The following is a 24911-nucleotide window of genomic DNA, read 5'->3' on the forward strand; positions in this document are numbered from 1 at the left end:
CTTAAGATAACTTGAGTCGTGATAGCCAGCATGATATCCACCGCACTGCCATGGAGGAGGCTCTCCTTACGTATATACATACAAGTGCCTCATAGGCACAGATGTAACCTTCTTGATGTTCCGGCTGCTTCATCTTTCGATCATCGAGTCTCCCCCCTACGCTCTTTTGTGACTTCCCTCCGTTTACTAACCACGTTTGTTCATTCCACAATCTCGTTTTCATAATGCGCTCAACCGGCCTGCTTTCATGCCTCGCCGTGCTCGCCGTGAGCAACGGGGCCCTAATCTTTCCCCGGCGGGGTGGATGGGAAGATCCGGTACCCGTTAGACACCGGCTCCGCGCCAGACAGGAACCCGCGTCCAGCACAAAGACACCGGTGACCAGCAGCATCTCTCTAGGTCCCTCACCTACCCCGACCCAAGACCCGACGACCACGGTCCTACTTTCCGGGTCTCTGCCCACTACCTCCGCCTCGGGGGTCACCAGTTCCACTATGGTGTCGCTGACATCCTCGACCTCCACCTCTTCGGCCTCGGCCTCGTCGACTGCCAGTACCGTTCCGTGCCAGCGACGCAGACGTCGCCGGAGGGACGATAACGACGAGGACGACGAGGAGGAGGACAAGTTGGACTGCCAAGCGACCTCCACGGCGCCGCCTGCCCAGACGTCTACCTCCGCCGCCACATCTACGTCAGCCACAGAGCCAACCTCAGAGTCGTCTGCACCGGCCCCTACCACAACCTCTACAACAACAGCAGCCCAGACGTCTACCTCTGTCACAACCTCTACGACAACAGCAACCCAGACGTCTACCTCTGTCACAACCTCTACGACAACAGCAGCCCAGACGTCTACCTCTGTCACAACATCTACGACAACAGCAGCCCAGACGTCTACCTCTGTCACAACCTCTACAACAACAGCAGCCCAGACGTCTACCTCTGTCACAACCTCTACGACAACAGCAACCCAGACGTCTACCTCTGTCAAAACCTCTACGACAACAGCAGCCCAGACGTCTACCTCTGTCACAACCTCTACGACAACAGCAGCCCAGACGTCTACCTCTGTCACAACATCTATGTCAACTACCCAGACGTCTACCTCTGTCACAACATCTACGTCAACTACCCAGACGTCTACCTCTGTCACAACATCTACGTCAACTACCCAGACGTCTACCTCTGTCACAACATCTACGTCAACTACCCAGACGTCTACCTCTGTCACAACATCTACGACATCCGCGCAGCCTCCAGTCTTTTCGACCCTGCCCGCCAAGCCCATCTGGCCCATTGACACAGCAGGAGGGTTCCACAAGGTCTACGAGGGGGACAAGGTTGGCAGCGTTGGCTACTACGCCAGATCGGACAGCGCGAGCGAGGGCGTCACGGGAAACTACCACCATTGGTGCGTGGACAAGTGCGCCGGTAAGTGACAACCCCTCCACGCTCCCAGCAAAAAGTATCTACGTGGCCCCTGCATGGGTGCCCGGAAAACACGAGAACCAAAGAAGAGACACAAAAGAATCCTAGACACTGACTTTTGTATGACACGAATTTTAGCGGACAAACAATGCAAATCAGTATTCATCTACAGGGTACTCACGACCAACGGCTCTACGTACCAACAAAATTTCTTCTGCGACCAGTATGTGTTAAACCCAAGGAGGAGGGGGGGGGGGCGAAACCCGCGTCCCGCGAAGAGTCGACCGCTAACGAAAGATTTACCCAGGTTCAACTTGATGTGGGCGGAGAATGATCTGCAGAAGGGCGTCGACGTCAACGATGCAGGTGTTGCATTCTCGTAAGTCATCTCCCACCGGATCGATCCCATTTGCCGATGAGAGCTGGATTCTAATGCTATAAGCAGTAAGGATAGTAAGGCCTAGTATAGCCCGATAGCATGCCGATCCCCTCCCCCATTTCCTTTTCTGTTTACACGAAGCGTACGAAATACCATAATGTTAAGAAAGTTAGGCTCAGGAGCAGTGGTGTTCGGGTGAAGGATAACGAATATTGTTTCACCCTTGGCTTCGGCGTGCCCTTTTTTTCTTTCTGTTCTTTTTTTGTCTGCTAGCTACAGACTTTGCGAGATGTTCTGCTCAAGGCAACATTGGCCTGTAAATTTATGTTACGCAAATACCACGCCATCAATGACTGGCAGTAATTAACGCCTTAATATATCTCACGCGACAACTTGTCCAACATCAGTAGCCAAAGTAATTTACACCCCTCCCTCCCCTTTGAAACCGGCGAGCTTTGGAAAACAGCTTCTTAGACGCCGAAGCACATGCCGCATAAACGGAGCACGTCACAAGAGCCTCACATCTGGAAGCTCACGCTTTCGGCCCTGTTGCGTGCCACCCATCATGTCTTGCACCCATCCGATATGTAAATATATAGCATAGCAGCCATACACAGCTCTACGGCATTTTCCTAGATTCAGGAATCTTTTTACCCTACTTCTCCTGCGCCCTACCGTCTGCTCTAACCCGTGACAAAATAGGTGTATTTGTTCGCCAATCGCATCGACCTGATGCCATTCCTATACGCCGTTTTGCTATATGCAATGCTCGTAATATGCACCCTGATCCCAATAGGGGCTGTATAATCCAAAGCTCGACCCATCTGGGACGCCGCCCCCCCAAACGCCGCTCAGCCCTGCCAGACGACAACAGGCACAATGCTTACGCTCAAAAGTAAAAGCCGCCTCCCCATCGCCCGCGAACCTCTTTCACGTCTCCGTTTCCATCTCCAGGTCCGGATCGACCTCGGTCCCCAGGTCCCTGTCCTCCAGGAACCGCCGCCCGACGAGCTCGTCCGGCAGGTACTCCTGGCGGACCCTGCCACCCCTGTAGTTGGGCGGGTACTTGTACTCGGCGCCGTAGCCCATCTCGCGCATTAGCCGCGTCGGCGCGTTGCGCAGGTGCAGCGGGACCGGCAGGGCCGCGACGCCGGGCTCCCGCAGCGCGGCGTAGGCGTTGTTCAGCCCGCGGTAGGCCCGGGTGCTCTTGGGCGCGAGGCTCAGCGCGACGGCGCAGTGGGCCAGCGGGATCCGGGCCTCGGGCATGCCGATCTGCTGCGCGGCCGTGTAGGCGGCCGTCGCGAGCGGCAGGAGCGTGTTGTCGGCGAGACCGACGTCCTCAGAGGCGATGACGACCATGCGGCGCGCGACGAAGAGCGGGTCCTCGCCCGACTGCAGCATGCGCGCGAGATAGTAGAGCGCGGCGTCCGGGTCGGAGCCGCGGACGGCCTTGTGGAAGGCCGAGATGGTGTCGTAGTGCTGGTCGCCTGCGCGGTCGTACACGAGGGTCTTGGTCAGCGACGCCTTGATGTCCTCCTTGGTGGCCTCCGGCCGCGTCGAGAGTGACAGCGCAAGCTCGAGCAGGTTCAGTGCCGTGCGGGCGTCGCCGTCCGAGAAGGCGGCGAGGTACGTCACGAGCTCGCCGTCGACGAGCGGGCTCCCCGGGTAGTTGCCGACCCGTGTCTCCTCGCTGATGGCGCGCAGCAGGATGCGCGCCACGTCCTCGTTGGCGAGCTTGGACAGCGTGAAGGTCCGGCAGCGAGACAGCAGCGCCTGCTGCACGCGGAAGCTGGGGTTCTCCGTCGTCGCGCCGATGAGGGTGATGGTGCCGGCCTCGACGGGCTTAAGGAAGACGTCCTGCTGCGACTTGGAGAAGCGGTGGATCTCGTCGCAGAAGATGATGGTCTTACGCCCCGTCAGCGCCAACTCGTTGGCGGCCTCGGCGAACAGCTTCTTGCACTCGGCGACGCCCGACGAGGTGGCGTTCATCTCGATGAAGCGCGAGCCGACGCTCTGCGCGATGCAGCGCGCGATGGTCGTCTTGCCCGTGCCGGAGCCGCCCCAGAGGATCATGGAGGGCACGCGGTCCGACTCGATGAGGGAGCGCAGCACGCCATGGGGGCCGACGAGGTCCTGGCCACAGACCTCGTCGAGGGTCCTGGGCCGCATGCGCTCGGCGAGGGGCGCGGCGCGGGCCGTCTTTGCGCGCTTCGCCACGGGACCGGTCTCGGGCTGCTGCTGCTGCTGTTGCTCGGCCGCGTCGCTGTCCGTGTCGGCGGTATTGGCCATGGCGAAAGGGGAGGGCTCGGCGCCGGGGCCGTCGTCATAGCTGCGTTTCACGCCAGCCGTCGGGCGGGTCGTACCGCCTCCGTTGGCGGGGGTGGTGAGGACCTTGGTCGGAGGGGCATGGCGCTTCGCAGAAGGGGTCTGGAAGAAGGAGGAGGCTGGGCGCTTGGCCTGGGACGAAGAGAGCTTCGAACTACCGTTGGCCTGGGTCGCTGCGGGAGGGGACGAGGTGCGCTCGGGGTTGAAGATGTGGCTCTCGCAGCCCGAGTCGATGTGGGAGTTGATTAGCGCCTCCTTGACGGGCTTGTTGCAGATGGGGCAGTCGACTGCTGCCATTCTGACGGTACACCGAGAGGATTGAGACGCATGCAAAAGAGCTGTAGAGCCGTTGTTGACCGTTACCGGGAACGAATCTTTCCGGATTCGTTGGCCGTTTTGGTCGGGTCGCGTGGTGCCTCGGGAGGGAATGAGTTCGAATCCAGGCCGGGGGAGACGAGACGCGCTTTGGGGGGTTTTTTTCTAAGTGCTAATGACGCGACTATCAATTGAGTCGAGCTCAGCTGAGCTACTATACGTACGTACTGTGCTAGTCCTGAATTTCTAGCGGGGAACTGGGATGCGTCGATCCGCACCAGCCGGCGGGACGTGTCTGCCACTGGCGGGGGAGGAACAGGGTCTCCGGCACTCGGGTTCGGAGATACGCTGCGCCGCCACTCTTGGGGATCAAGGCGACGGAAATCATAATGATCAGTGGCATGATTAAAGTATTGCTCTTTCAAACGATGAGATTATTGTTCCACGCCCGGTTTGGGTGAACCGGGTCTTTTTTTCGTAGGTATCATTACACCGGAAAAACGCCTGCCAATGCCCTTTGTCCCAACTTTGCTGCTCAGGTACGAGCGTGTGATATACATTACGCCCCGGCGTGAGAAAAAAAATGCGATGCCAATGCCGTCTGCCGAATCCCGTCCTTTCTATGCTACAGACGGCTGGTCTCTGAGCCGCGTGTAAGACGAGGCCGTTGAGCTCAACGGCAAGAATAGTAAGTGCATCCTCGAGCTGGCTGTCTGTTGCAGCGAGGCTCCTCGCCCACCAGTTATATTACACCTCAAACCATGAAGGACTCGCCACACCCACACTGCTCCTCTGTTTGAACGTCAGCAAAAGAAGAAAAAAAGCTCGTCACAAAACAAGCAGCCTAAGAAGGGCCGCGTGGGAAACTCACTGATGTTAGGGTTCTTGAACACGAACCGCTGGTTGAGCTTGTCTTCGACCCAGTCCATCTCGCTGCCGATGATGCTGAACAGCGCCTTGCTGTCGATCAGCACCTTGACGCCGTCCTGCACTACCTCCTCGTCGAAGCTGCCGGGCTTGTCGACGTACTCGAGGTGGTAGGCCAAGCCCGAGCAGCCCCTATTGCGCACGCTGACCTTGATCAGCTTCGGCTCCGGCTGATCCAGTAGCGCGCGCAGCTGCTTCACGGCCGCAGGCGACAGCTTCATCGCGGCCTTGCGGGCGCGGAGCTTGCGCTGCGGGCGCCCCGTCGGCTTGGGGGTTTGGGCCGCCTGTTCCGACACCTTGGGCGCGGGGGCCGCGGCGTCGGCTGTTTGTGCCGACGATGTCGCCGACGCCTCCGAGGTCGCCTGGGATGTGTTTGCCGTCGTTTGCGCTGTCGAGGACTGCTGCTGGGGTGCCATCTGCGAAGGGATCTTGGGGGGTCTTGTTTCGTTCACCTTCGGGAGGGGATCCGGCGTAGCGATCGAGGTCTCGGGGATGCCGTCGCCTCTTGCAGGAGGCGGCGTGTTGTTGTTCGAGTAGAGGGGATAGGACTGGAAGGACGGGCTGCCGTAGGCGCGGCGGGGGGCAGCGCATTGCAGCGCTGCGCAGGAGCGGCGGAATGCCACCCTGCTGAATATCCTCGGAGCGTTCATTTTGGGGGGGCGGGTGATATGGATATGTGCGTTGCAGTAGCAAAATGACGGGGTGTCGCTTCAAACGGGTATCCTGGTCTCGTTTCTATGTCCAGGTGTTGACGTCGGAGGGGTGTTTAAAAAGTGAGGGCTCGATCGTCCGACGGTGACGAGACAATCAGTTGGGAACTGCAGGTCGGAGGAGGTTTTTGCCGTCAATCGGGATTGGTAATGGAAGCCAGAAGCTGGGTCCAGCCCAGGGGGGGGGCGTCATTTGACAGTTTTCTGGCCCGTGGCGCGGCTATGACATGCCCAGCGGTTTCCACTGTACAGGGTGCTCTATGGCCAATCATGCGCCGCTAATTTGTCAACGGCCCTATGGCATCGATGACAAAGCAGCCCTTGGACTTTCAGCAATGCCTTGCTTCATAACCAAAGACTGTCGGAAGACTTATTCATCTTCATGCATCGTATCCCTTTTGCCAAGTAACACGACTCTTTTCTTTCCCTTTGAAGAGTCGGGACCGGACCGAGCACGCTCGAGCTCAATCTTCTTTCGGACTCTGAAGCGACACCATACGAGACAAACCTAGAAGGCTGACAGAAAGATGTCGAGAGTTGGGGGTCATGCAACCGTTTCGAATCTCTTTGAGCTGAGTCGCTGTTGAAGCGTTCCGATGTCTCCTCCATCGTCAGTGATGCCCTGCCTTCACCTCAATGTGGGCAACAGTCGCCGTCGACTCAGTCCCTCGAGCCGACGCAGCCAGCATATCCGATCCGCATGGCTCATGAGGATCATTTCGGGTGTCATTAACATCATACACTCTACTTTCTCACCAGCCTTCACCACCCCTCTCCCCATTCTCATCTCTCAACCAACTCCCTTACATCGACAACGGCCGCTCTTGCCATCTTCTTCAGCAACGTCCTCTCGTCCGCCTCGCGATATCGATCCCACGTGTCGAGGCCCTCCTTGGCCTGTATGCTCAGCGTCTCGTACCCCTGCTTGATTACCTCTGTCACCTGGATGCTCGTGAGATTCCCCTTCTTCTTCCCGTTCTCCGCCAACAGCTCCTTGTAGTGCGTGCTCACGTTGATGAGCGTGTCGATCGAGTTGCTCGGGCGCTTGCCGAGCTGGTAGCTGTCCTTGAATTTGATGAGCACGTCGCCCGCCTCGACTACCTTGTAGAATAGGTCGTCGTATGCTGCCGGTGACGGCAAGAAACCTTCACCCGCTGAGAGGGACAGGGCGAGAAGATTGACAACGTTGTCTAGCAGCAAATCGATTTGCGAGAGGCCCTTCAGGTCCGCGACATACGTCGTCAAGAATTTGACCAGGTTTAGCAGGGCCCGGAACAGATCCGCCCAGTGGTGATCCAGCCGTGTGCGGGATCGGGATAGATACGAAACGACGCGGAGCAAGATCCCCACGCACAGCGTGTATAGCTCTACATCTAGCCTGCGACGTAGGTTATGTGTGATTCCGTCCACCATCGTATCCAGCACCGCCGTCGCCAAAATACGTTCTCCTGTGACCAGTGGGAGGAACGGTTGTCTTTGGCGGCACAGGCGCACGCGCCCCTTGGATTCTCCGCTGCATATCCGCTTGCAGAGCACGGGGTCCTCGATCATTAGCCGGAAAACCATGAGGTTGAGATGGGAGTAGTGCGTTGTGCGCTCCGAGAGGTGCGCGTGCTGGAGGAGGTAGGATGTGAGTGACGTGAAAGCCGCCAGAGGTTGTTCGCCGCCCTTTTCGGCGGGGAGCGTAGCTAGGTTGAAGCAGAAGAGCTTGTTGGCGTGAGTGAAGTCATATGTTGCCAGCAACACTGCCGCCTCTTCGCCGGGCCTCATCATCGTGTAAGTTTCTTGTCTGATGTTGCTCTCTGGGTTGCGGCACTCACAGTTTGGTAAACATTTGCTTCATCGTCTCGGCGTCATAAACAGCCTTCTTCTCCGGCCTGGGACCCCTTGCGACGACTCCGAGCCCGATCATGCGCAGCGTGCCGTTGAGCGTCCAGCCCTCGGGCAGGTCGTCCTGCACCTCTACATATTGCGTCGTAAGATGCTGGCATGTCTCCCCAATGCACCGTATGATCTTCTTGATTGTCCCTTCGTTGACGAAGTCATTCAGTCGCATCTGATACGGGTTCTGGAACTCAAACTTGTTGTAGTTGGCCAGGAGGCCAAGGAGGGTGAAAGGGCTGAGGATACGTTCCGTTGTGTCGGTTTCTTGGATGAACTGCGGCTGGCGTCAGAATGGTTCCTATTATGCCGTCGAGAACAGGTTGACTTACCTTCATCACCGCAGGGAAGAGGTCCCTCTGGATCAAGTACGTCAAGAGACTCGTCTGGTATGCGCCTGCCGTCACGGCCAACACAACCTCGACAGCCTTTTGTCGCAAGTCCACTGCCACCAGTCAGAAACATGCCTCCGCGCTTGTATAAGTTCCCTGGGCCTTACAGCTCTTCCCACCCCGGATGATCTGGTCCAGCGCCCCCACAAAGTCTGTAAAGATGGTATCAATGTAGTCGATGCCTGCCAGAACGTTGATGATGTCCGAGCTAGGATGCGCATACTTCTTGGACAGTGTCGAGCAGAGAAACACGCTAAGAGTCTACGATTTTGTTGAGCACACGTCAGCGACCGCAGCAGCATCTAGGTTCGACCTTCCTCGGCACCGATAAAGCTTAGGGGTAAACGGCGGGGCCAGACTCACATCAAGCGCATGCAAATCCGCAACACCCTGGCCGCTTTTCACGGCGGCCACGGCTCGCGCAAAGAATTCTCTCGTGTGCTCCTCCAACGCAAGTATGGCTGCGGGCCCGAGGCCATCAAGGATTCGCCTCAGGGCGGCGCGGTCGGGTCGGAGAAGGAAGAATTCCCGCCAGAAACCCTCAGAGCGTTCATAATCATCATCGTCGTCCTAGATATAAGGGGGAATGGGTGTCAGCGGAAAGGTACGGACTGCGTCGCAAGCCACAGGCTGGGCGAAACCGGGCGGCATGGTACTGGCGGGCCGAGTCGAGGATCGTCAGGGGAAGCATTTGTCGGCAGCGTCGGGGTCGCAAGGCTCGTGGGTAGGGGAGCGTGAATGAACTGAACGCACCTGACAATTGCAACATTAGCTGAAGTGTTCAATTAAGGTCGCACCGGTCGCCTCGGCCGCCATGTTGAGTGTTGCAGGCACGAGGGGGGTCTTTCGCACCTTGAACAGCGACTCGTACAGCTCGACGATCTTGGGTTTGAACACCTCGGGCGGGAGCTGACGGGTCAGCGGTGATGCCTCCATTTCCCAGAGGTGCAGTAATGATAGACCAGAGTAGCTGCTGTTTCTCTTGAAGCTGTAAGGGGGCGAGGGCGGTCTTTTGGTGTAAAGGCACTCGAAGCTGGCTTGAGTTGGACCAGCAGCACGCGAGGTGATGCGCATTTCGATAAAAAAAGATAGAGAGGATGCTTGTACAGTGTCATGTGACGGTACGGACTGTATTAGTCGGAGCACAATCGCTACCGGTGCACAGTAATTTGACATCTAGACACTGTCCCACACTCATGCGCATCCTCATGTCCAAGGCGGGTTGCCTCGAAACTTTCGGGACACTTGTCCAGCGCCGTTATCCGGAATGTTTCATGCACAGCCGCACCTGATCCCTCCAGTCTTCCGCCGTAGGGCTGACGGGAACCTCCAAATTGCAGTCCCATCGATCCAATGCCGAGACCCAGAGTCTTACCCAACTTGTCCATTTCCACTATTGCCAATTCGAGCAAAGTGCCTAAAGGCGAACTTCGAAATAGCTGTACAGGGACATCGAGGCGTCGATAGACAATGGTATCACCATCCCTCGACTCCTCGATGATGAGAATTACCGTGCGCTACCTAGGGAGCTGTCCAATCATGCCGTTATCAATGCCTACCCCTCAACGATTCATCGAGTTGCAAATCTCCCCGACGGCGCCTTTATCCCCACACTGTTCCGATCCACGTCTGGAAAGCATGCTGCATATTTCCCTTCCGAGACACCAAATATCTTGAGTCGCGGCCACGGGACGCAACAGCATCGTCAGGCTCCGTATCCCGCCGGCAGCTCTCATCAAAGCCAACTTGAAAATGCCGTCTCGCTCCCTCAACACCAAACCTTGCCGCAACAGCAAAGCTGCTCGCAACAAGGCCGCCGTTGTAGGATCTGCGGCAAGGGCCGAGCCGGTTTGTTCAAGTACCTGTCTTCCTCCCGGGCCGGCAATGCATGCCTATGTTCTTCAGCTTCGCTCTCTCATAGCGCCCGAACGATTCTTCTTCGCAGCAGCTTTCCAGTCAGTTGAAAAACGGCTGGACAGCGTGGACCAATACCCTGGGCAAGACCCTAGGGAGCCTCCGGAACTCCAATCCTGTCTTAATAGCAACGGCCCAAGCATGCCATATTTGCGATAATGGCCACGGCATGTGATACAGTAAGCATACAGATTGAGTCAGTGCCAGAAATCTACCATCAAGCAGCCATAATCTCCTTGATCCGCCCCAACTCCTCTCTTGCCGTGGCAGTTTCGACTTCCAGGCACCTTCTCAACTCCGGGTTCTCCTCACTCTCCGTCGCCACGTTCTCGTCCCGAATCAGATTCAGAGTTGTCTCAAAGGCGCCCAGGTGTCGCTGCAGAATCTCCAGCAGCTGCTCCTGCAGGCCGTCCGCCGAGGTCTTCAGCCTGTCTCTGAAATCTCTCATGTATTTCGGGAACAGGTCCAAGTGCCGGAGTGCGCCGTTCATGATGCCCTTGCGCTTCTGATCGCTCCCAGTGCCTGTGAACCAAGGTCAGTCACGCAAGTACCGGTAAGTCAGGCCACAGCGAGTCAGTTAACCAAACATCGTCGGGTTGCGACATACCGTACTGCATATTGCAGTCCCTATACGACTTTTCCAACGCTTGCCCGATGAGCGAGGTACGGATGCCCGACAGAGCATCTATGCGCAAAGTGCTAGCGAGATGGACGGTCAGCAGGGGCGGAGAAAGAATGTTAAAACTGCCTTCTGAGCAGGTTGGACCCTCACCCCAGCTCCTCGTTGAACTTTCCGAAGAGAGCCTCCGCCTCGGAGACGATGGCTTTGCGACGACATTCCAAGGCTGCAACCAGGACTCTTCTAGTCCGTGGGAGGTCTTCGAGTTCCGTTACTTGCGTTACGTCAGCACGAGGTTTCTCAAACTCATCATCATGGCTCACGAATAAGCTCCAGCGCCTGAGCCAAAACGTCGTCCATCAGCTCGGCGTTCTCTTCAAGCTCGTGTTCAATGGATGAACACAGCTCATCCCATCGTGGCCCCAGGTCCTTCACCAGTTTGTCGATGGCCTCCTCGTTCCAGTCGCGTGGACCAATAATACGAGTACAGTGACTGCCATATTGGCGGCAGAACGCACTGTAGCTTGCTGAAGCCCATCGTTAGCAAAGGTTACGGAGATCTAAAGGGATAAGACCCGCCTTGATTCCACTAGCCTCTATGTTAGTCGGAGTCATTGGATGCAGAAACTTTCAGATTCAAGATACGTACGCAACACCAGTCATTGCCAGCCTGGATGGCCAATTGTCTCCACTGGTCGAGCTGTCGATCTGATGAAACGCACATCAGAACGCGGTAACTCAAAGAGGGGGAAGGGACCAAGGAGCCCTACGATTGTATACTTCGGTCATGAACTCCTCTTTGATGGACTTCCCAACGCGGCTAAGATCCGAGTCCCGCTCAACCAATTCCTGTTCATCAATAAGCTTGGTCCGGAACAGCGGGTTCCATGTTCTGGTTCACCCTCTTCAGCCTGCGCTCGACCTTGTCCAGCGCCTCACGGACGGTCCTCTTCTGCTCTGCGCTCGCGCTCCCGGCGCCCGACTCAATCCACAAAGCCACATCCCCAAAGAGGGCCGGGAGATCGTTGGTGACGAACTCTCTCGCGATGCGCAGCTGGCTGTCCCCGATGATGGCGAGGCAGTGTTTCCGCAGCGCGAGGATCCCACTGAGGTGGAGCGAAGGGAGCGCATCGTCTTTCGAAAGCCGCCGCCTCGCCCAGTACTCGGTGTTGCTCACGCAGAACACGTGCAGCGTCCCGTCCGAACTGTTCTTTCTGTACTCTTTCCGGAGCTCTCCGCTGACGGTTGCGTTACGGTTTTCGATCAGGTATTTCTTGAGTCTGGAGTCGAGGAGATCAGACGACATCGACCGCAAGCTATTTCAAATGCACGCCACTTACTCAAAACGCTTCTTTTGAAGATCCTTACTGTGAGGCATCACAATGGTCAGCGGAAGAGACAAGACGCGAAATAAAGGGAGAACATGCCCTAGGCTCCTTAGACGGCGACTAAGATCAAGTTCGATATCCTCTTGGTCCGTTAGCTCATCGTCTTCTAACTCGGCTAAGCTGAGGTTCGCCTCGTCGATCTGGCCCTGGGTCCTGGCGACCTCGTTGCTCAGCTCCTTGATGCGCCTCGCACGCAGGCCTTTCCAGTCCTTTATAGCCTCCTCGGCTCGAATGTCCTGGATTGCGATACAAAGTCAGCACGACGGCTTTGCGGGCAAAGGGCCACCACCACAACTACCATCACGGGAGACAAAGCTGGAAGGTTGGCACACGACGACAACGTACATCAGACTTGGTACAGACGATGCCCACGTTGGACAGCTCAGCCTTCTTCGCGAGCTCAAAGACGCTCGCCACACCTTCGTCGGTCGTCGCCCGCCCGATGTGGCAGATAGCGAGGACTTCGTTGCAATGAAGCAGATAACGCTCCGTAACGTTCCTGCGCGCCGAGTTCACGTCGCGGAGCCCTACAAATGTCGACAGTCAGAAAACACTTCTGCCTTGCCTCCTGCGTCACGAGCACTCGGCTTACCAGGTAAGTCGACAAGGACCAGGCCCTTGCTCAGGATGTGCGAGTTGAGAAACACCCTAAAAACATCGTCAGCAAACCGCTCCTTCCCGCTCAACTCTTTCGTGGATCGCTCAATAGGGTTGCGGAACTCACTTGATCGTCTTGATGTACGACCAGATGGCCGGTTCGCGAGCTCCCGCTGTCTCGGACGTCAGCCGCATCAGCAGGCTCGAACACGCCTGCACTTCGGCCATGGTATATTTCCCGTCGTCCTGCGGGTAGGTCTCATTCAACCAGGACCGCAACAACGATAACACGTTTTCCTCCATGTCGTTAGCGAGGAACGCCTCGTCACCGAGCCGACCCCGGAACATGGCCCGGAACGTGTCCAGCGCAACCTTGGCCTGTTGTTCGGCTTCCTCCACCCCGTCATCCCTCGTCATCTCTCTGGCGTGCAGGTGGAAGCGGCGGTACGACTTGAGCAGCTCGTGTACCTGGTTCGCGAGCTCGTCTTTGTCAAAGAGCTCCATCTCGACGACGAAATCGTCGCGGGCGTGATGGTGGTACTCAGTGACGACGCAGGTACATGCGGCTCCGCTGTTACTCTGTGCGGGAATTAGCTACAAAAGAAGACAATAGCCTCCATTCTCATGCGTCATGTCACTCACGGTCCTCGCTAGCCCCTCTCGGTCCAAAAGCGAGTTCAAAACACTGCTTTTCCCTATAACCACCCCCGATTCCGCCGTCAGCCTCAACATACACACGACCAACACGAACAAGCAAGGGAAGCTTACCGACGCCCGAGTCCCCGACAAAGCCCACGGTCCGTGTCGAGGGGCACTGGAAGTTCGCCAGTTCCCGTGCCCGGCGGTGCAGCCGCTTGATGGTTGAGTCTGCGCTCGCGTGGAGTGGGCTTCCCTCCAGAACGCCCGCCAGCCGCGCAGACAACGCCTTCGCGTCCCCAAACGCCCCTTGGACCGCTGGGTTGTGGAAGTGGTTCGGCGGGGGCTCCTCGTCCCGGACGTCGTGGAGGATTAGACTCGCCCTGGATCCCGCCCGCGACCGTCGGTCGGTAGGCAGCCGCAGGCCCAGCAAAGAACCCCCGGCGTCCGGACTCACGGTAGTAGTCTGTCGCTGCCGCCGCGACGGCGTCCGCACTCCAAGGCCGTCGGCGATGTCCGCTATCGCGTCCCTGACATCCGACATGCCCAGCCTCGAGGGACTGGCGCCGAGGTCCAGGCCATTCAGTCGGGCGGCGATGCTCGCCGCCTCCCCGCCATCCTCCAGAGGCGAGCCTACCCTCCTGGGGCTGGTGCCGGGAGACAAATTAAGGGCGCTACTGGGCGACGTCGAGGACGGCGGAGAGACCGACACCGAGGGCGTCCTAGCGCGGCCGGTACTGGTATCACTGATGCGCTCGCTACTGCTGCTGGTCTCGGTCGGGCTTTCGTCCTGCCCTTCAATCGACGGGAGGGGCTCGTCGGGCGAGCCGAGAGCAGTATGCTCTTCACGCGGCGAAGATGGGGAGGAGAAGTTCGAGTCATCAAGCGATGACTCGGAAGATGTCGACGGGGTGGGAGATCCGCGAGACGGCTCGCTCCCGGTCGAAGTAGAACGACGCTGCTGCTGCTGTTTTCGTGATCAGATACAACCTCACGCAGAAAGAAGGGGGGCAAGAGGGGGGGCTCACCACTATTTCCATTGTTTGGGATCTTTATCATCCAGTCTTGAGAGTAAAAAAAAAGTAGAAAAGAAAGTTGAAAAGCGTAGACATCTCCGTTCGAGAAGGGGAGGGGGGAGGGGGAGAATATGTGTTCCGCCCACATACGTTCTTCAACCCCCTTCCCCCCCCCCCTCTAGATGTCGTGGTCGATCCTCGACCCAGAAACCGCGGCCCGTTCCAACGAACCGCGCCTCCTTCAAAACATGGGGTCACCCACCTCAAAAGGAGGGGGTTGTGGGCATCCAGGGGCATCCAGGCTAGAAAGGGTGAAGAGGCCGGTTGCAGATCTGCTCGTTGGTTCCCCTTCCTCCCACCACCCCCCCACGGCCGAACCAACAGCAACACCGACAACCAACAGACAACCAACAGTGCCCGCTGCCAGGGGGGGTCTTTCCTCCAACCACACACACACATACCCAAACGTGTGTTGCAAAGGCGACCAACACGTACGCGGGTCGCCTTGCCAAAAGCGGCCTTGACCGCGTGACGCCCCAGCCAGCTCCGTACATGTTCCCATCACGCCCCCCTGCTGCTGCTGCTGCTGCTGCCGCTGCCGCCGTTCCCTCCGTTTCTTCAAGGGCATCTCATCCAAAGGAGGCGGGAGGGGGAGAAGGGCCGGAAAGGTCGCATGTAAAGGTCTACTCCGTGATCCGTTAGCCGCCTGGTCCCCTCTCCCTCTGCTATCCCCCCGTACGATTATCAAGACAATACATGCACACGAGACAGTCAATCCACCCTTGAGCTAGGCTGGGGGCGAGGCTGGACCGGGTTTCACGGCGACCTTTGTAACGGCCTGGGTTCACGCCAACGAACACACTTTCGACACGCTCAGCCAACGGCGCGGTAGCGCGGGGCGCAGCACATGGGTTATCCATCTTGGGCGGCAACACACGAGTGCAGACGACCAGGCCACAGGGTTTTTTCTTCCTCTTCTTCTCTTCGTCTACGACTCTACTACTATCGACTTCTCACCGGGCACGGAATATACAGACTAACAAAAGACAGCCGACATTATGATTGGTCTATGCGCTAACGATATATATCTATAGATATATATCTAACCCTTCCTTTCCGTATAACCCTCCCTTCCGTTTGCTGTCCCTTTCTAGGGCTCGCAAGCGCGCTGTGTTCCACGCCTATGATGAAATTCCCCTCCTTTCCACATCCAAAACAAGAAAAGAAACAAAAGAAACAGGTATCCAACGCCCATCGCAATGCCGTAGTTTGTATGTCCTTGGTGTTGTATAGAGAGACAACCGAGCAACACCCGCTCCCCCCCTAGGGAATTATATAATGGTTATGGGTCGATCGTAGGCAGTACCGTGGCAACGAGGAACATACACCCCTCTTTCTTACAGGCCTAGTACATGACGCTCTGCCGCCAGCGCTCGATGGACTGCATCTGCCCGTTGTGCCCAGGCTGCATCGGCATCTGCATCGGCGCCATGCCCTGCTGCATCCCCATCCCGGCGCCTATGGGCTGCATCTGCATCGGCATGCCCATGCCTCCGCCGTACGGGTTTACGCCGCCCATGCCGCCCATGCCGCCCATGCCGCCGGCGGTGTACCCCCCGTAGCCGTTCGTCGGGTTCTGCGACATGTGGGCGATGCCCGCTTGGCCGATGAGCCCACCGTAGGAGGGTTGCTGGAGCGGCGCGCCATAGTTGCTGAAGGCCATGCTGGAGCGGTTCCATCCGCCAGGGCCCATGCCGACGCCGACGCCGTTGCTGACCGCCGGCCTGTGGTGGTCGAGCCCGCCGGAGCCGTCGTTGAAGGCGCCGTTCATGTATCCGCCGGTCCGCTGCAGGTTCGGCCCGGTGAGCGTCTTGGGCATCTGCGCCCGGACGGCGGCAAGCTTTGCCTCCTGTTCTTTGACCTTGCGCTGCTCCTGCTCGAGGCGGCGTTGCTCTTCCCAGGCAGGGTTCTGGACCGTGGGGTGCAAGGCGAGGACGTCGGCCAAGCTGTGCTTCCTGCGCAAGGCGGACGCCTCGGGCTCGACGGGGCCGCCGCTCAGCATCATCTCCCGATCGCGGGCCTCGCGCTCGGCCTGCAGTCTCTTCCTCCGCTGGCCGAGCGTCTCCTCTGCCTCGTTGGGCTGGACCTTGACCTCCTTGCCCTTGTCTTCGGGCTGCTTGTCCGGTTCGCCGAATTGAGCCAAAATCTCCTCGGAAAACATCTTGCTGACGGGGCGGGTGCTGGGGAGGTTGTTGTGTTCGGCCTCGTCCTTTGCCCTTAGGCGACGCATGCGCTCGGCGAGGGTTTCGCCCTCGACGGCCTCGTCGTCATCCGACTCCTCCCGGGGCCTCAGGTGCTCGGCTGAATGCATCTGGTGAAGTCGGAACTGGCTCAGACCGGCGTTGAGGGTGAAATGGCTCCTTTGCTTGGCCAAAGTCCTCGGCGGCGGCTGCTGGCCGTGCAGACGGGCGCGGCGGGCGCTGAGAGGCTCGTTCTCTTCCTGATCACGGCGCTCCATCAGACCCATGGGGCGGTGCATCTCGGCGATGGCGGGCTGATGCGCGTACAGCACGCCGAGCGGGACGTCGTCTTCGTCGGAACTGCCGTCCTCATCCTTGGCCCCGTCTTCCCAGGCTAGCGCAATCTTCTTCTTCTCGCGGTGCCTCTTCTGGGCCTCGGCGACGGCGTCCAGCTCGATGAGGGTGGCGTGCATACCGTTCTGGCCGACGTTGCGGTTCGGGTTCTGGGTGCGCATCCTTGCGTGATACTTGCGCAGCTGCAGCTCGGCGAGAAGGGTAGTGGGGGGTCCGTCGAGAACACCGGCGAACTCGTCCTCCTCTTCTTCCTTCTCTTCCTCGCCGTCATCTTCCGAGCCCTCGCCTTCGGGCCTGTCCACGCCATCCCCATCGACGTGATCAGACAAGCCTTGGTTCTCTTCTCTGCTGCCGTCGGCCATCGAACTTTTCCGGGATCCGTCATCCGACTTCTTGCCAAAAGGCATGAGGCCGCCCTTCTTCTTCTGCGAGGCAGCCCTGACGTGCTCCTCGGGCAGCAGGACGGTGGGTGCGGCCGACTTCCTGTTCTTCTTCTTGTCGGGGCCGTACACCTCGGAACCGAGCTTGCCGGCAAAGGCGTGGTCCGTGAAGGCGCTGACCGGTGCGGTCGTGGACGCGTCAAGGATGCTGTCGAGCGTGGCCATGGGTGAACCTTCCTTGATCTCGATTTTGGGCGATATTGATGGCAGGTCGAAAAAAGCGCTCGCACGCAGTTGCGGTGGCAGCTGGGAAGCCCTTAGCATTTTTGACTTGCGCCGTTGCTGGGTGGGCGACGGAGGCTGCTGTGGCATGTCCTCAGATTGCCGACGCGCCAACAGCGCGTCGGCCTGCTCCGACGGCAAATGTGAATCGTGGACGGGCGACTTCATCGATTCATCCCCAGAAGGTTCGCCTTCGGCAACATCGCCAAAGGTGGTCATGCCGTGGCCAGCGAGCGGGTCGGGCAGCCACATCTTGGACTCGCGCACCCCCGCCTCGGGGTCCTGAGGCAGGTACTCGGCCTTGCCAAACCCGGGGTGGCCCATTGCCTGCAGCACCTTTGAATGTCTCGCGTTGCGAACCTCGGTCTTGGGCTTCTTGGACAGCTTGGGCGGCAGGTTGAGCATAGCCGGTACGCGGGCGGGGTAGTAAAGCATCTCCTGGCCGGTGAGCGGGTCAAAGTACGACTGCGGCCTGCCCGTGCCGGCCCTGTTCGTGGGCGGCACGCGCCGCGCCACCGGCTCCCACTGGGGCTCGGGGATATCCGGCATAGGCATCACCTGCGGCCTGGGCATGATGGGTCCCTCGCGATGCGCGCCGTCGGTGGGTTCGTGGGAGTCGTAGGCGCGCTCGACATCTTCGGGCTGGCAGTGCACGCCGTCAAAGTCGCCAAACACATTGGTGTGGTCAAAGGTCGAGGTCGACTTGGGGGTGGGCGGCCTGTCATCCGACTCCTGCCCGGCGTTGTCGCCGCCAAAGTCGAGGCCAAGACCCGACGATTGATGATCCATCTCGCCGAGCATGTCGTGGTAGCTGCCGCTGCGGTCCTCGTCGTGGCGGGTGTTGGGCCGGCGAATGGTGGCATCGTCGGCGGCGGTCACTGGCACGGGAGCATGGTCGGCCTCATCGAGCACGCGACCGGTCAGGGCGACGGGCTCCGACTCGGAAATCTCAGCCAGGGAAGGCTTGGCGGAGCGAACGCTCCTACTGGAGCCCTTGCCGGGGCCGTGGCGCGACAAGATGGCATCGACGTCGATCTCGGGACGACCAGAGGAGTTCTTGGAGCCGGAGCGCAGGCGACCGGTCAAAGAGTGGTTGGGAGACATGACGTAGCCGCTGGGGGAGTATCCACCGTAGCGAGCGGCGTTGTTGAGCTCGACGATGGAGGCGACGGGAGGGAGGACGCGAAGGGGGCCGGGCTGGGCCGAGGACTCGTCGATCTGGGATGGGGAGGCGGCAGCGGCGGCGGCGGCGGCGGCGGCGAGGTTTGCGGCAAGGATGGAGGAGCGGCGGGAGTCGGAGCGCTTCAGTTCACCATGCAGGTCGCGGATGGCGTCCTCGATGGAGCTGGTCATGGATAGGCGCTCGGCCGACTTCTCGAGGGCGGCAACGTTGCCGGTGTAGGCGCCGGAGCGGCAGTTGAGATCGGGAATGGGATGTTTGAGTGTGAAGTTGGAATCGGAAGTAGTTCGGACAATGGGTTTGGCGACGGGTCGCACGAGATTGGCGGCAGACGACGAGGAGGAGGGGAGGTTTTGCTGCAGTAGCAGGTTCTCCTGAATCTGGGAGACGAGACTGCTGGTAGAGGGTGACGAAGTTGTGGAAAGTTGGCGGGTAAATGCAGCGGGGGCGGAGAAGATGGTGGAAGGTGACGAGACGGATGCAGCCGGGCTCGTATTCGGGGGCACGACGGCGGTATTGCCGATGCTACTAATAATATTATTATTACGGTTGCTGTTGTTGTTGGTCCCGATGATATTTTCCGTCCGCACGGCCGAAGCGGGTTGGGTGGTGGTGGTGGTGGTAGTAGTAGTAACAGTGGTAGGAGAGCAGGAGGCGGTAGCGGTAGCGGTAGCGGTAGCGGTAGCGGCAGTGGCAGTGTTGGTCGGTGCTGGGGCGCTATCCCTTTCCTTATCGTTATCGCCCTCCTCTTCCTCGTTCCCCCTGACCATCTGCAGCACATCCAGCGACAGCGGCGTCGTCCCAGCACGGCGCTGGCGCGGGTTCTTAGGCGAGATTGCCAGCAGACCGGCCTCTGCCTCTTCTCCCTTATTTCCCTCCCTTGCATCGTCGTTCCAGCCCATCACCCACTCGCCCATTTCATCATGACCCGCCCTGCTGCTGCCACTGTTGCTGCCGCCGTCGTGGCTCTGTTTGTTCCTGGATGAGTGCGACGCTGCCGCTTCTATTTCTGTTGCATCGTCTTGGCGTGCACCCGAGACATCTCGTTGCTTGTCTCCCGCCGCCGACGCCGCCGCCACAACCGAAGCTGCTGCTGCTGCTGCCGCCGCCGGACATGTCGCCGACGCGTGTGGTAGCCGCATGGCCGCCGTTGCTGGTGCCGCAGGCGATGCTGTCTCGACGGATGTTGTGCTTGTATTTGTGTATTCGTAACCGTGGCCCGGTCGCACAGCATACGGCGGCGACGACGACGACGACCACTTTCCAGAAGTTGGTATCGCCGAAGCCGGTGATGTCGACTGCTGCTGCTGCTGCTGTTGTTGCTGCTCTAGCTGCCTCGGACTGCCCGTCTTGTCCTCTCCTCTGCTGCCGTCGAAATCACGGTCGGGAAACAGGTCGCTGTCCATGGACATGGGCGTCAGGCTCGTTTCGACGCGGGGCAAGAAGTTGGCAGGGCTGGGCGTCGCGTTGGCGGGGAAGGGGGGCTGCGACGACGACAAGGCCTCGCCTTTTGTGCCGTTATCGAACTTGTTGTATTCCTCGTAGTAGTCATCGCCGTCCACGTCCGTGTATCGCGCCGCGCTCGTTTTGGATGCCGACGGTAGCGCCCCTGCCTCTGCGTCGCTGTAGCCCGACCCAGACGACCCTGTCGAGGACGTGGAACACCTGCGGACCGAGGTGTAGGCTGTGGCCGCCATGTCGGCTGCTGGCGGTGTCTCGGTCTGATTTGCTCGTCGCAGGAGCGGCCGAGCTCCGGGTGGGAGGAATAGAGATGGGACGGCGGGCGCAGCAATCGGTGGAAGGGAGAAAGGTGATCTCGGCGGGGAAACAAGACGACAGAGCTTCGGGATTTCGACGATGCACCCCAGGCCAGGTTTTGGTTTGCTGGGCTTTGCTTGTCTACTACAGTAGTTTGCGACTTGGGACCTGGTCGAGTCTGAGCTGAGCCGGGCGGTGATGGTGATGGTGATGGGATGGCGTTTCCGAGGCGCGGTCCTTGCGTGGGCGGTGCAGGCCTCGAAGAGAGAGAAAAAACAGCGTCGTTTGCCGTCGTGTTGCAAGATGCGCCCGACGGTGGGATGAGTTTCTGGCGTTTATTTCCAGAGTTTGCGCCTCCTCTCGTGCTCTTGTATTCTGTTTGTTTTGTGTTTACTGGACCCGGCGCTTCACTGGTTTAGCGGCTCGGAACATTCAAGACCGGGGGCGTCTTGCAGAGTATCGTCGTTTATTTTATGATTATTTTTATTCTATCTTTCGTCCTCGGTCTGCGATCGTGGTGGGACAGCTCTCTTGATGTGCGGATCCGGTAACAGTGACGTAGTGCGCGAATCATGCATGGATAGTGTGGGTTTTGCTGCCGATGCGGCGAGAGAGAGATAGAGGGAGGGAGGGAGATGGAGAGGTCTTCGTCGATTCTGTATAATGTGCCGGTTCTGGCTGGTTTCGACGGCGCGGTATCGATGGGGAGGAAGGGGGGGGTATAAAGCCGAACAAGAGACGAATGCGCAAGTAGAAACGAGAACGTCGAAGAACCAAGGAGAAACGATGCTACTGCTGCTGTTGTAGTTGCTGCTACACCTGCGCCTCCCTTGGAGAAGAACCGAGCGAGTATAACGCGTGAGTCGAAAAGATCTGAGAACAGAGAGAAAGAGAGGGTACAACAGTTTGTGACGATGGAGGGGGGGGGGGGGGGGGGGAGGGTGTGATGAAGTAGATATTGGGTGTGGATGATACGGGCGTGGATGGGGTCCAGATGGGTATGGAAGGATGGATGGATGCGGTGAGATAGCGCAGGTCAAACAAAGGCGGGCAGCCAGGCATATCCCAAGCTCTGGACCAAACCACACCAGACCAGGGTTTTTACAGCTGGGAAAGTGAATAGGTAGTTTAGATAGTTTAGTAGGTTGAATAGGTAGGTAGCATGGGAAGGACGGCAGCGACGAGAGTCTGGGTATCTATCTGAACTCGGTGCAGATCTTCGTCCTCTCTTTCTCTATCTCACACACACACACTCACTCTCTCTCTCTCTCTCTCTCTCTTACTCTCTCTTCACTTCCTGCCAGTTTTCTCACCCAAATCCAAAGTAGGAAAGATGAGCGAGCGCAGACTGGCTCCCAAACCCCCAAAAGATAAGGTCTTGCTCAGTGCGGTTTGGATTGGGGGGCACGAGGTAGAGTTACCACCAGCAAAGGAAAGGCCCGAAGCAAGGTTACACGCGCCCAGGGTTTGATGGAACAAGGGGGTGAGCAGCGGGAGACGAACGCAGGTAGCGGGGATTGAGAAAAAAAAAACGAAAGTGGTCAACCGTGAAAAAAAAGAAAAAAAAAGAAAGAAAAAAAAGAGACGCACTGATACTGATCAAAAGGCCAAAACAGACACCGAGCAACAAAGCAAAGCAGCCCCCGACTCCAGCCCCCTTCTCTTTTCTCTCTATTTTTTTCCCTCTGTCCAAGGTCCAAGTCCCAACCCAATCTGGATTGCAGACGTGCGTTTACTGCCTAGTATGCCCCGGGTTGGGGGGGGCGTGATCCGTATACGTGTAATCCTCCCCAGAGAATTAGTTCCAAGAGTACACCCCGAGAGAGGGCCGATCATCAAATTTCAAGATTAACAAGACCAGGTTGAACAACACCGGATGAACCAGGGGGGGCGTGTGCGTGTGTGTGTGTGTGCTCTGAGACGAGCAGAAGGGCAAACGCTTGGGCTAAAAGCGGCTCTGACAGCTGAGCTTCAACAAGGTCAGTCCCTGGAGCTCTTTTTTTCTTGCATATGATGGACGAGAGAAAGGCTGGTTGGTTTCTAATTAGACTCCGACGTCCTCTACCCGGCTGTTAGTCTCTCTTCTCTGTCTTGTCCCCGCCACCGCCGCCAGACTTGGGTGTCCCGCGTATTGTGTATCTCGCCAAGAAAACGGGTCCCCCGCTGAAGAAGAAATTATTGGGAAACTACAACCGCCGGCTCGCATGCGGGAGAAAGAAACGGCGTATGTAAGGAGGGGGGAGGAAGGGGGCAGGAGCAGGAGCGGCAATGCACACGACGTATCTATACAACTGAATATACGATATACACGCGCGCGCGCAGCAGAACCATGCTCACGTCTCTTCCTTTTTTTTGCCCCCCCGGAGCTGTACATATTGCGTACTAAGTTTCATTACATGTATGCCGCTGACCTTGTGACAGCAAAGGGGGGGGAGAAATGAAATATAAAAAAAAATGTCAAGCCCCGTAAGGCCCGTAAGGATGATGTCGTCGGATGGGTCCCTACTAAAACTCTCCTCGGTACTATCGACGACGGACGGGGCCCCTGTGCAGGGGTGATGGCAGTTTCGAACAACCTCCCGTCTCCGTATTTCCCACCATCGAGCTCGCAAGGGGGCGTGGAGAGATGAGATGGGGTTTGAGTAAAGTTACGACCAAGATTGCTTGAGATGAGCATTCGTACGCGAGAGTGAGCAATCACTCGAGGGAAAAGGTTTAAACCACACCCGACGACATGCACGCACTCACTCACTCACTCACACACACACACACACACACATATACACATATACACACATAAGCACACATAAGCACACATACATAAACACGCTGCACGCAGGGGGCGGCCGTCAGCTTCGTGCGACTCGGTCGGATAATATAACATTAGGCCGGACGGGACTCCGCGTCTTCGCGAGTAAGATGGAGACAATCTGCGCCTACACGACCTCAACATCCACGTCGTCACGAAGGGGGAAGGGGGGGGGCCGCCGACGGTATGAGATGAGAGATGAGATGACATTACATGAGCCGGTGGGGGGAGGTTGCTTGGATGTGGTGTCACCACGCACACAAGACTTATGAGGACTGGCCATGCAGACGCAGACTCTTGCCGTCCGTCAATCAATCAATCAATCAATCAAACCCGCCGCCTCATTTCTCCTTGTCGAGGGCGACCTCGTCAACTGACCAACGGTCAAAAGAACCTCCTCCTCCTCATCATCCTCCTCATCCCGCGCCTGGCGCTACCCCAGACCACGCCTATCTCAAGCCCGTTTCCCCAGCCCGGCCCCCAACCCATCTTCTTGAACCTATCTCCCACCCATCCAAGTCCGTGAAAGCCGCCAACCACTTAGTCCAGTCCATCACGCCTCTTTCTTCACCCGCCACCGCTGCACTGGACCGGACCGAGCTGCCCAAAGCCCCGGCCCTCTCCGACCACCCCATCCATCAACCTACGAGTCCAAAAAAATCCCCGCTTCCTGGTCTGGTCTGGTCTGGTCTAGCGAAAGAAATCCATAACAAAGTCCGAACAGCTAGCGTAGCTAGAAGTGGGGGGGTCGTGAACAACGCATGCGATCAGCGAGCGATCAGGTCCGGGACCCTCTTTATCTCTTCGCTTTCCTTATTCCTCCCCCCGACGTGGCATGACATGTCTTGCTTGTATCGCCGTCTGGTTCGTTCAGGACGCGCTACTTAGCGCGGGCTCGCCAGAGACCCCAAGGACGACGAGAAAAGGAAAAAGTCACACACGGGGGCAAAGACGAAGTCGGCCGCTTCCTCGGCTCCGGCACTCAACCGTCCCTCTTGGCATACAAACGATCACCTACGTTTCTCCATCTCAAAACTCTACAAGCCCCGCCCCAGGAGTCACCAAGAGCCCAGAGGTGTGTGGCAGACGACCCCCAAATCCCAACTCTCCCAAAGCGACCAAGGTTCAGAGACATGTCGTTCGCAGGCGTAGTTCCCAAAAACACTTGTCTCAAACACACCCCTCTCCCGCAGGCACATCCAAGCCATGTTCGAGTCCACCCGAACCGAAAGGGAACCCCCCATGGTCGTCCCTGTGCCAAGCACCGAGAGAGAAAGAGAGGGCGAGAGACAACAGCACCGCTAAGAGCTGAGCTGAGCCGAGCTGGGCTGAGCTGAGTTGGTGACTTACCGACTTACTGATCGACTGAGCCTGCGCACAC

The 24911-nt window shown here is 58.2% G+C and overlaps 7 protein-coding genes across 7 annotated transcripts; 2 read left to right on the forward strand and 5 right to left on the reverse strand.

Moving 5' to 3' along the window:
• Window positions 1-224: 224 nt before the first annotated feature.
• Window positions 225-1892, forward strand: LY79DRAFT_674995 (uncharacterized protein; the record flags this gene model as incomplete). Its single annotated transcript, XM_060564385.1, has 7 exons — window positions 225-266; window positions 329-579; window positions 640-1259; window positions 1309-1431; window positions 1567-1651; window positions 1736-1807; window positions 1874-1892. The coding sequence occupies 7 exons, from the start codon at window positions 225-227 to the stop codon at window positions 1890-1892; spliced, it is 1212 nt and encodes a 403-aa protein (XP_060407262.1).
• An 845-nt stretch (window positions 1893-2737) lies between these two features.
• LY79DRAFT_529551 (ATPase) lies at window positions 2738-4429 on the reverse strand (the record flags this gene model as incomplete). Its single annotated transcript, XM_060556119.1, has 1 exon — window positions 2738-4429. One exon carries the CDS (start codon window positions 4427-4429, stop codon window positions 2738-2740), a length of 1692 nt encoding a protein of 563 aa, XP_060407263.1.
• Window positions 4430-4850: 421 nt separating this feature from the next.
• On the reverse strand, window positions 4851-6317 carry LY79DRAFT_572842 (iron-sulfur cluster assembly accessory protein). The gene is made up of 2 exons (XM_060559409.1): window positions 5319-6317; window positions 4851-5239 (listed from the first exon to the last, which is right to left on the reverse strand). Exons 1-2 carry the CDS (start codon window positions 6022-6024, stop codon window positions 5202-5204), a joined length of 744 nt encoding a protein of 247 aa, XP_060407264.1. The 5' UTR covers window positions 6025-6317; the 3' UTR covers window positions 4851-5201.
• Window positions 6318-6867: 550 nt separating this feature from the next.
• Window positions 6868-9293, reverse strand: LY79DRAFT_529548 (uncharacterized protein; the record flags this gene model as incomplete). Its single annotated transcript, XM_060556118.1, has 6 exons — window positions 6868-7849; window positions 7905-8242; window positions 8298-8410; window positions 8465-8618; window positions 8721-8927; window positions 9210-9293. 6 exons carry the CDS (start codon window positions 9291-9293, stop codon window positions 6868-6870), a joined length of 1878 nt encoding a protein of 625 aa, XP_060407265.1.
• Window positions 9294-10488: 1195 nt separating this feature from the next.
• LY79DRAFT_529529 (uncharacterized protein) lies at window positions 10489-14481 on the reverse strand (the record flags this gene model as incomplete). Its single annotated transcript, XM_060556116.1, has 14 exons — window positions 10489-10793; window positions 10879-10970; window positions 11044-11164; window positions 11214-11417; window positions 11466-11479; window positions 11540-11598; window positions 11671-11739; window positions 11792-12170; window positions 12231-12253; window positions 12314-12514; window positions 12624-12805; window positions 12871-12926; window positions 13003-13454; window positions 13627-14481. Coding segments are annotated over 14 exons (3012 nt in total), but the record flags the coding sequence as incomplete, so codon positions are not given.
• Window positions 14482-15932: 1451 nt separating this feature from the next.
• On the reverse strand, window positions 15933-20660 carry LY79DRAFT_675000 (uncharacterized protein; the record flags this gene model as incomplete). Its single annotated transcript, XM_060564386.1, has 1 exon — window positions 15933-20660. One exon carries the CDS (start codon window positions 20658-20660, stop codon window positions 15933-15935), a length of 4728 nt encoding a protein of 1575 aa, XP_060407267.1.
• Window positions 20661-23419: 2759 nt separating this feature from the next.
• Window positions 23420-24541, forward strand: LY79DRAFT_113665 (uncharacterized protein). Its single transcript, XM_060550719.1, has one exon. It carries the CDS (start codon window positions 23744-23746, stop codon window positions 24416-24418), a length of 675 nt encoding a protein of 224 aa, XP_060407268.1. The 5' UTR covers window positions 23420-23743; the 3' UTR covers window positions 24419-24541.
• The last annotated feature ends 370 nt before the right edge of the window (window positions 24542-24911 follow it).

The sequence above is a fragment of the Colletotrichum navitas genome (genome assembly GCF_030913465.1).
Source record: "Colletotrichum navitas strain CBS 125086 chromosome Unknown LY79scaffold_169, whole genome shotgun sequence".
In the NCBI taxonomy this organism is placed as follows: domain Eukaryota; kingdom Fungi; phylum Ascomycota; class Sordariomycetes; order Glomerellales; family Glomerellaceae; genus Colletotrichum; species Colletotrichum navitas.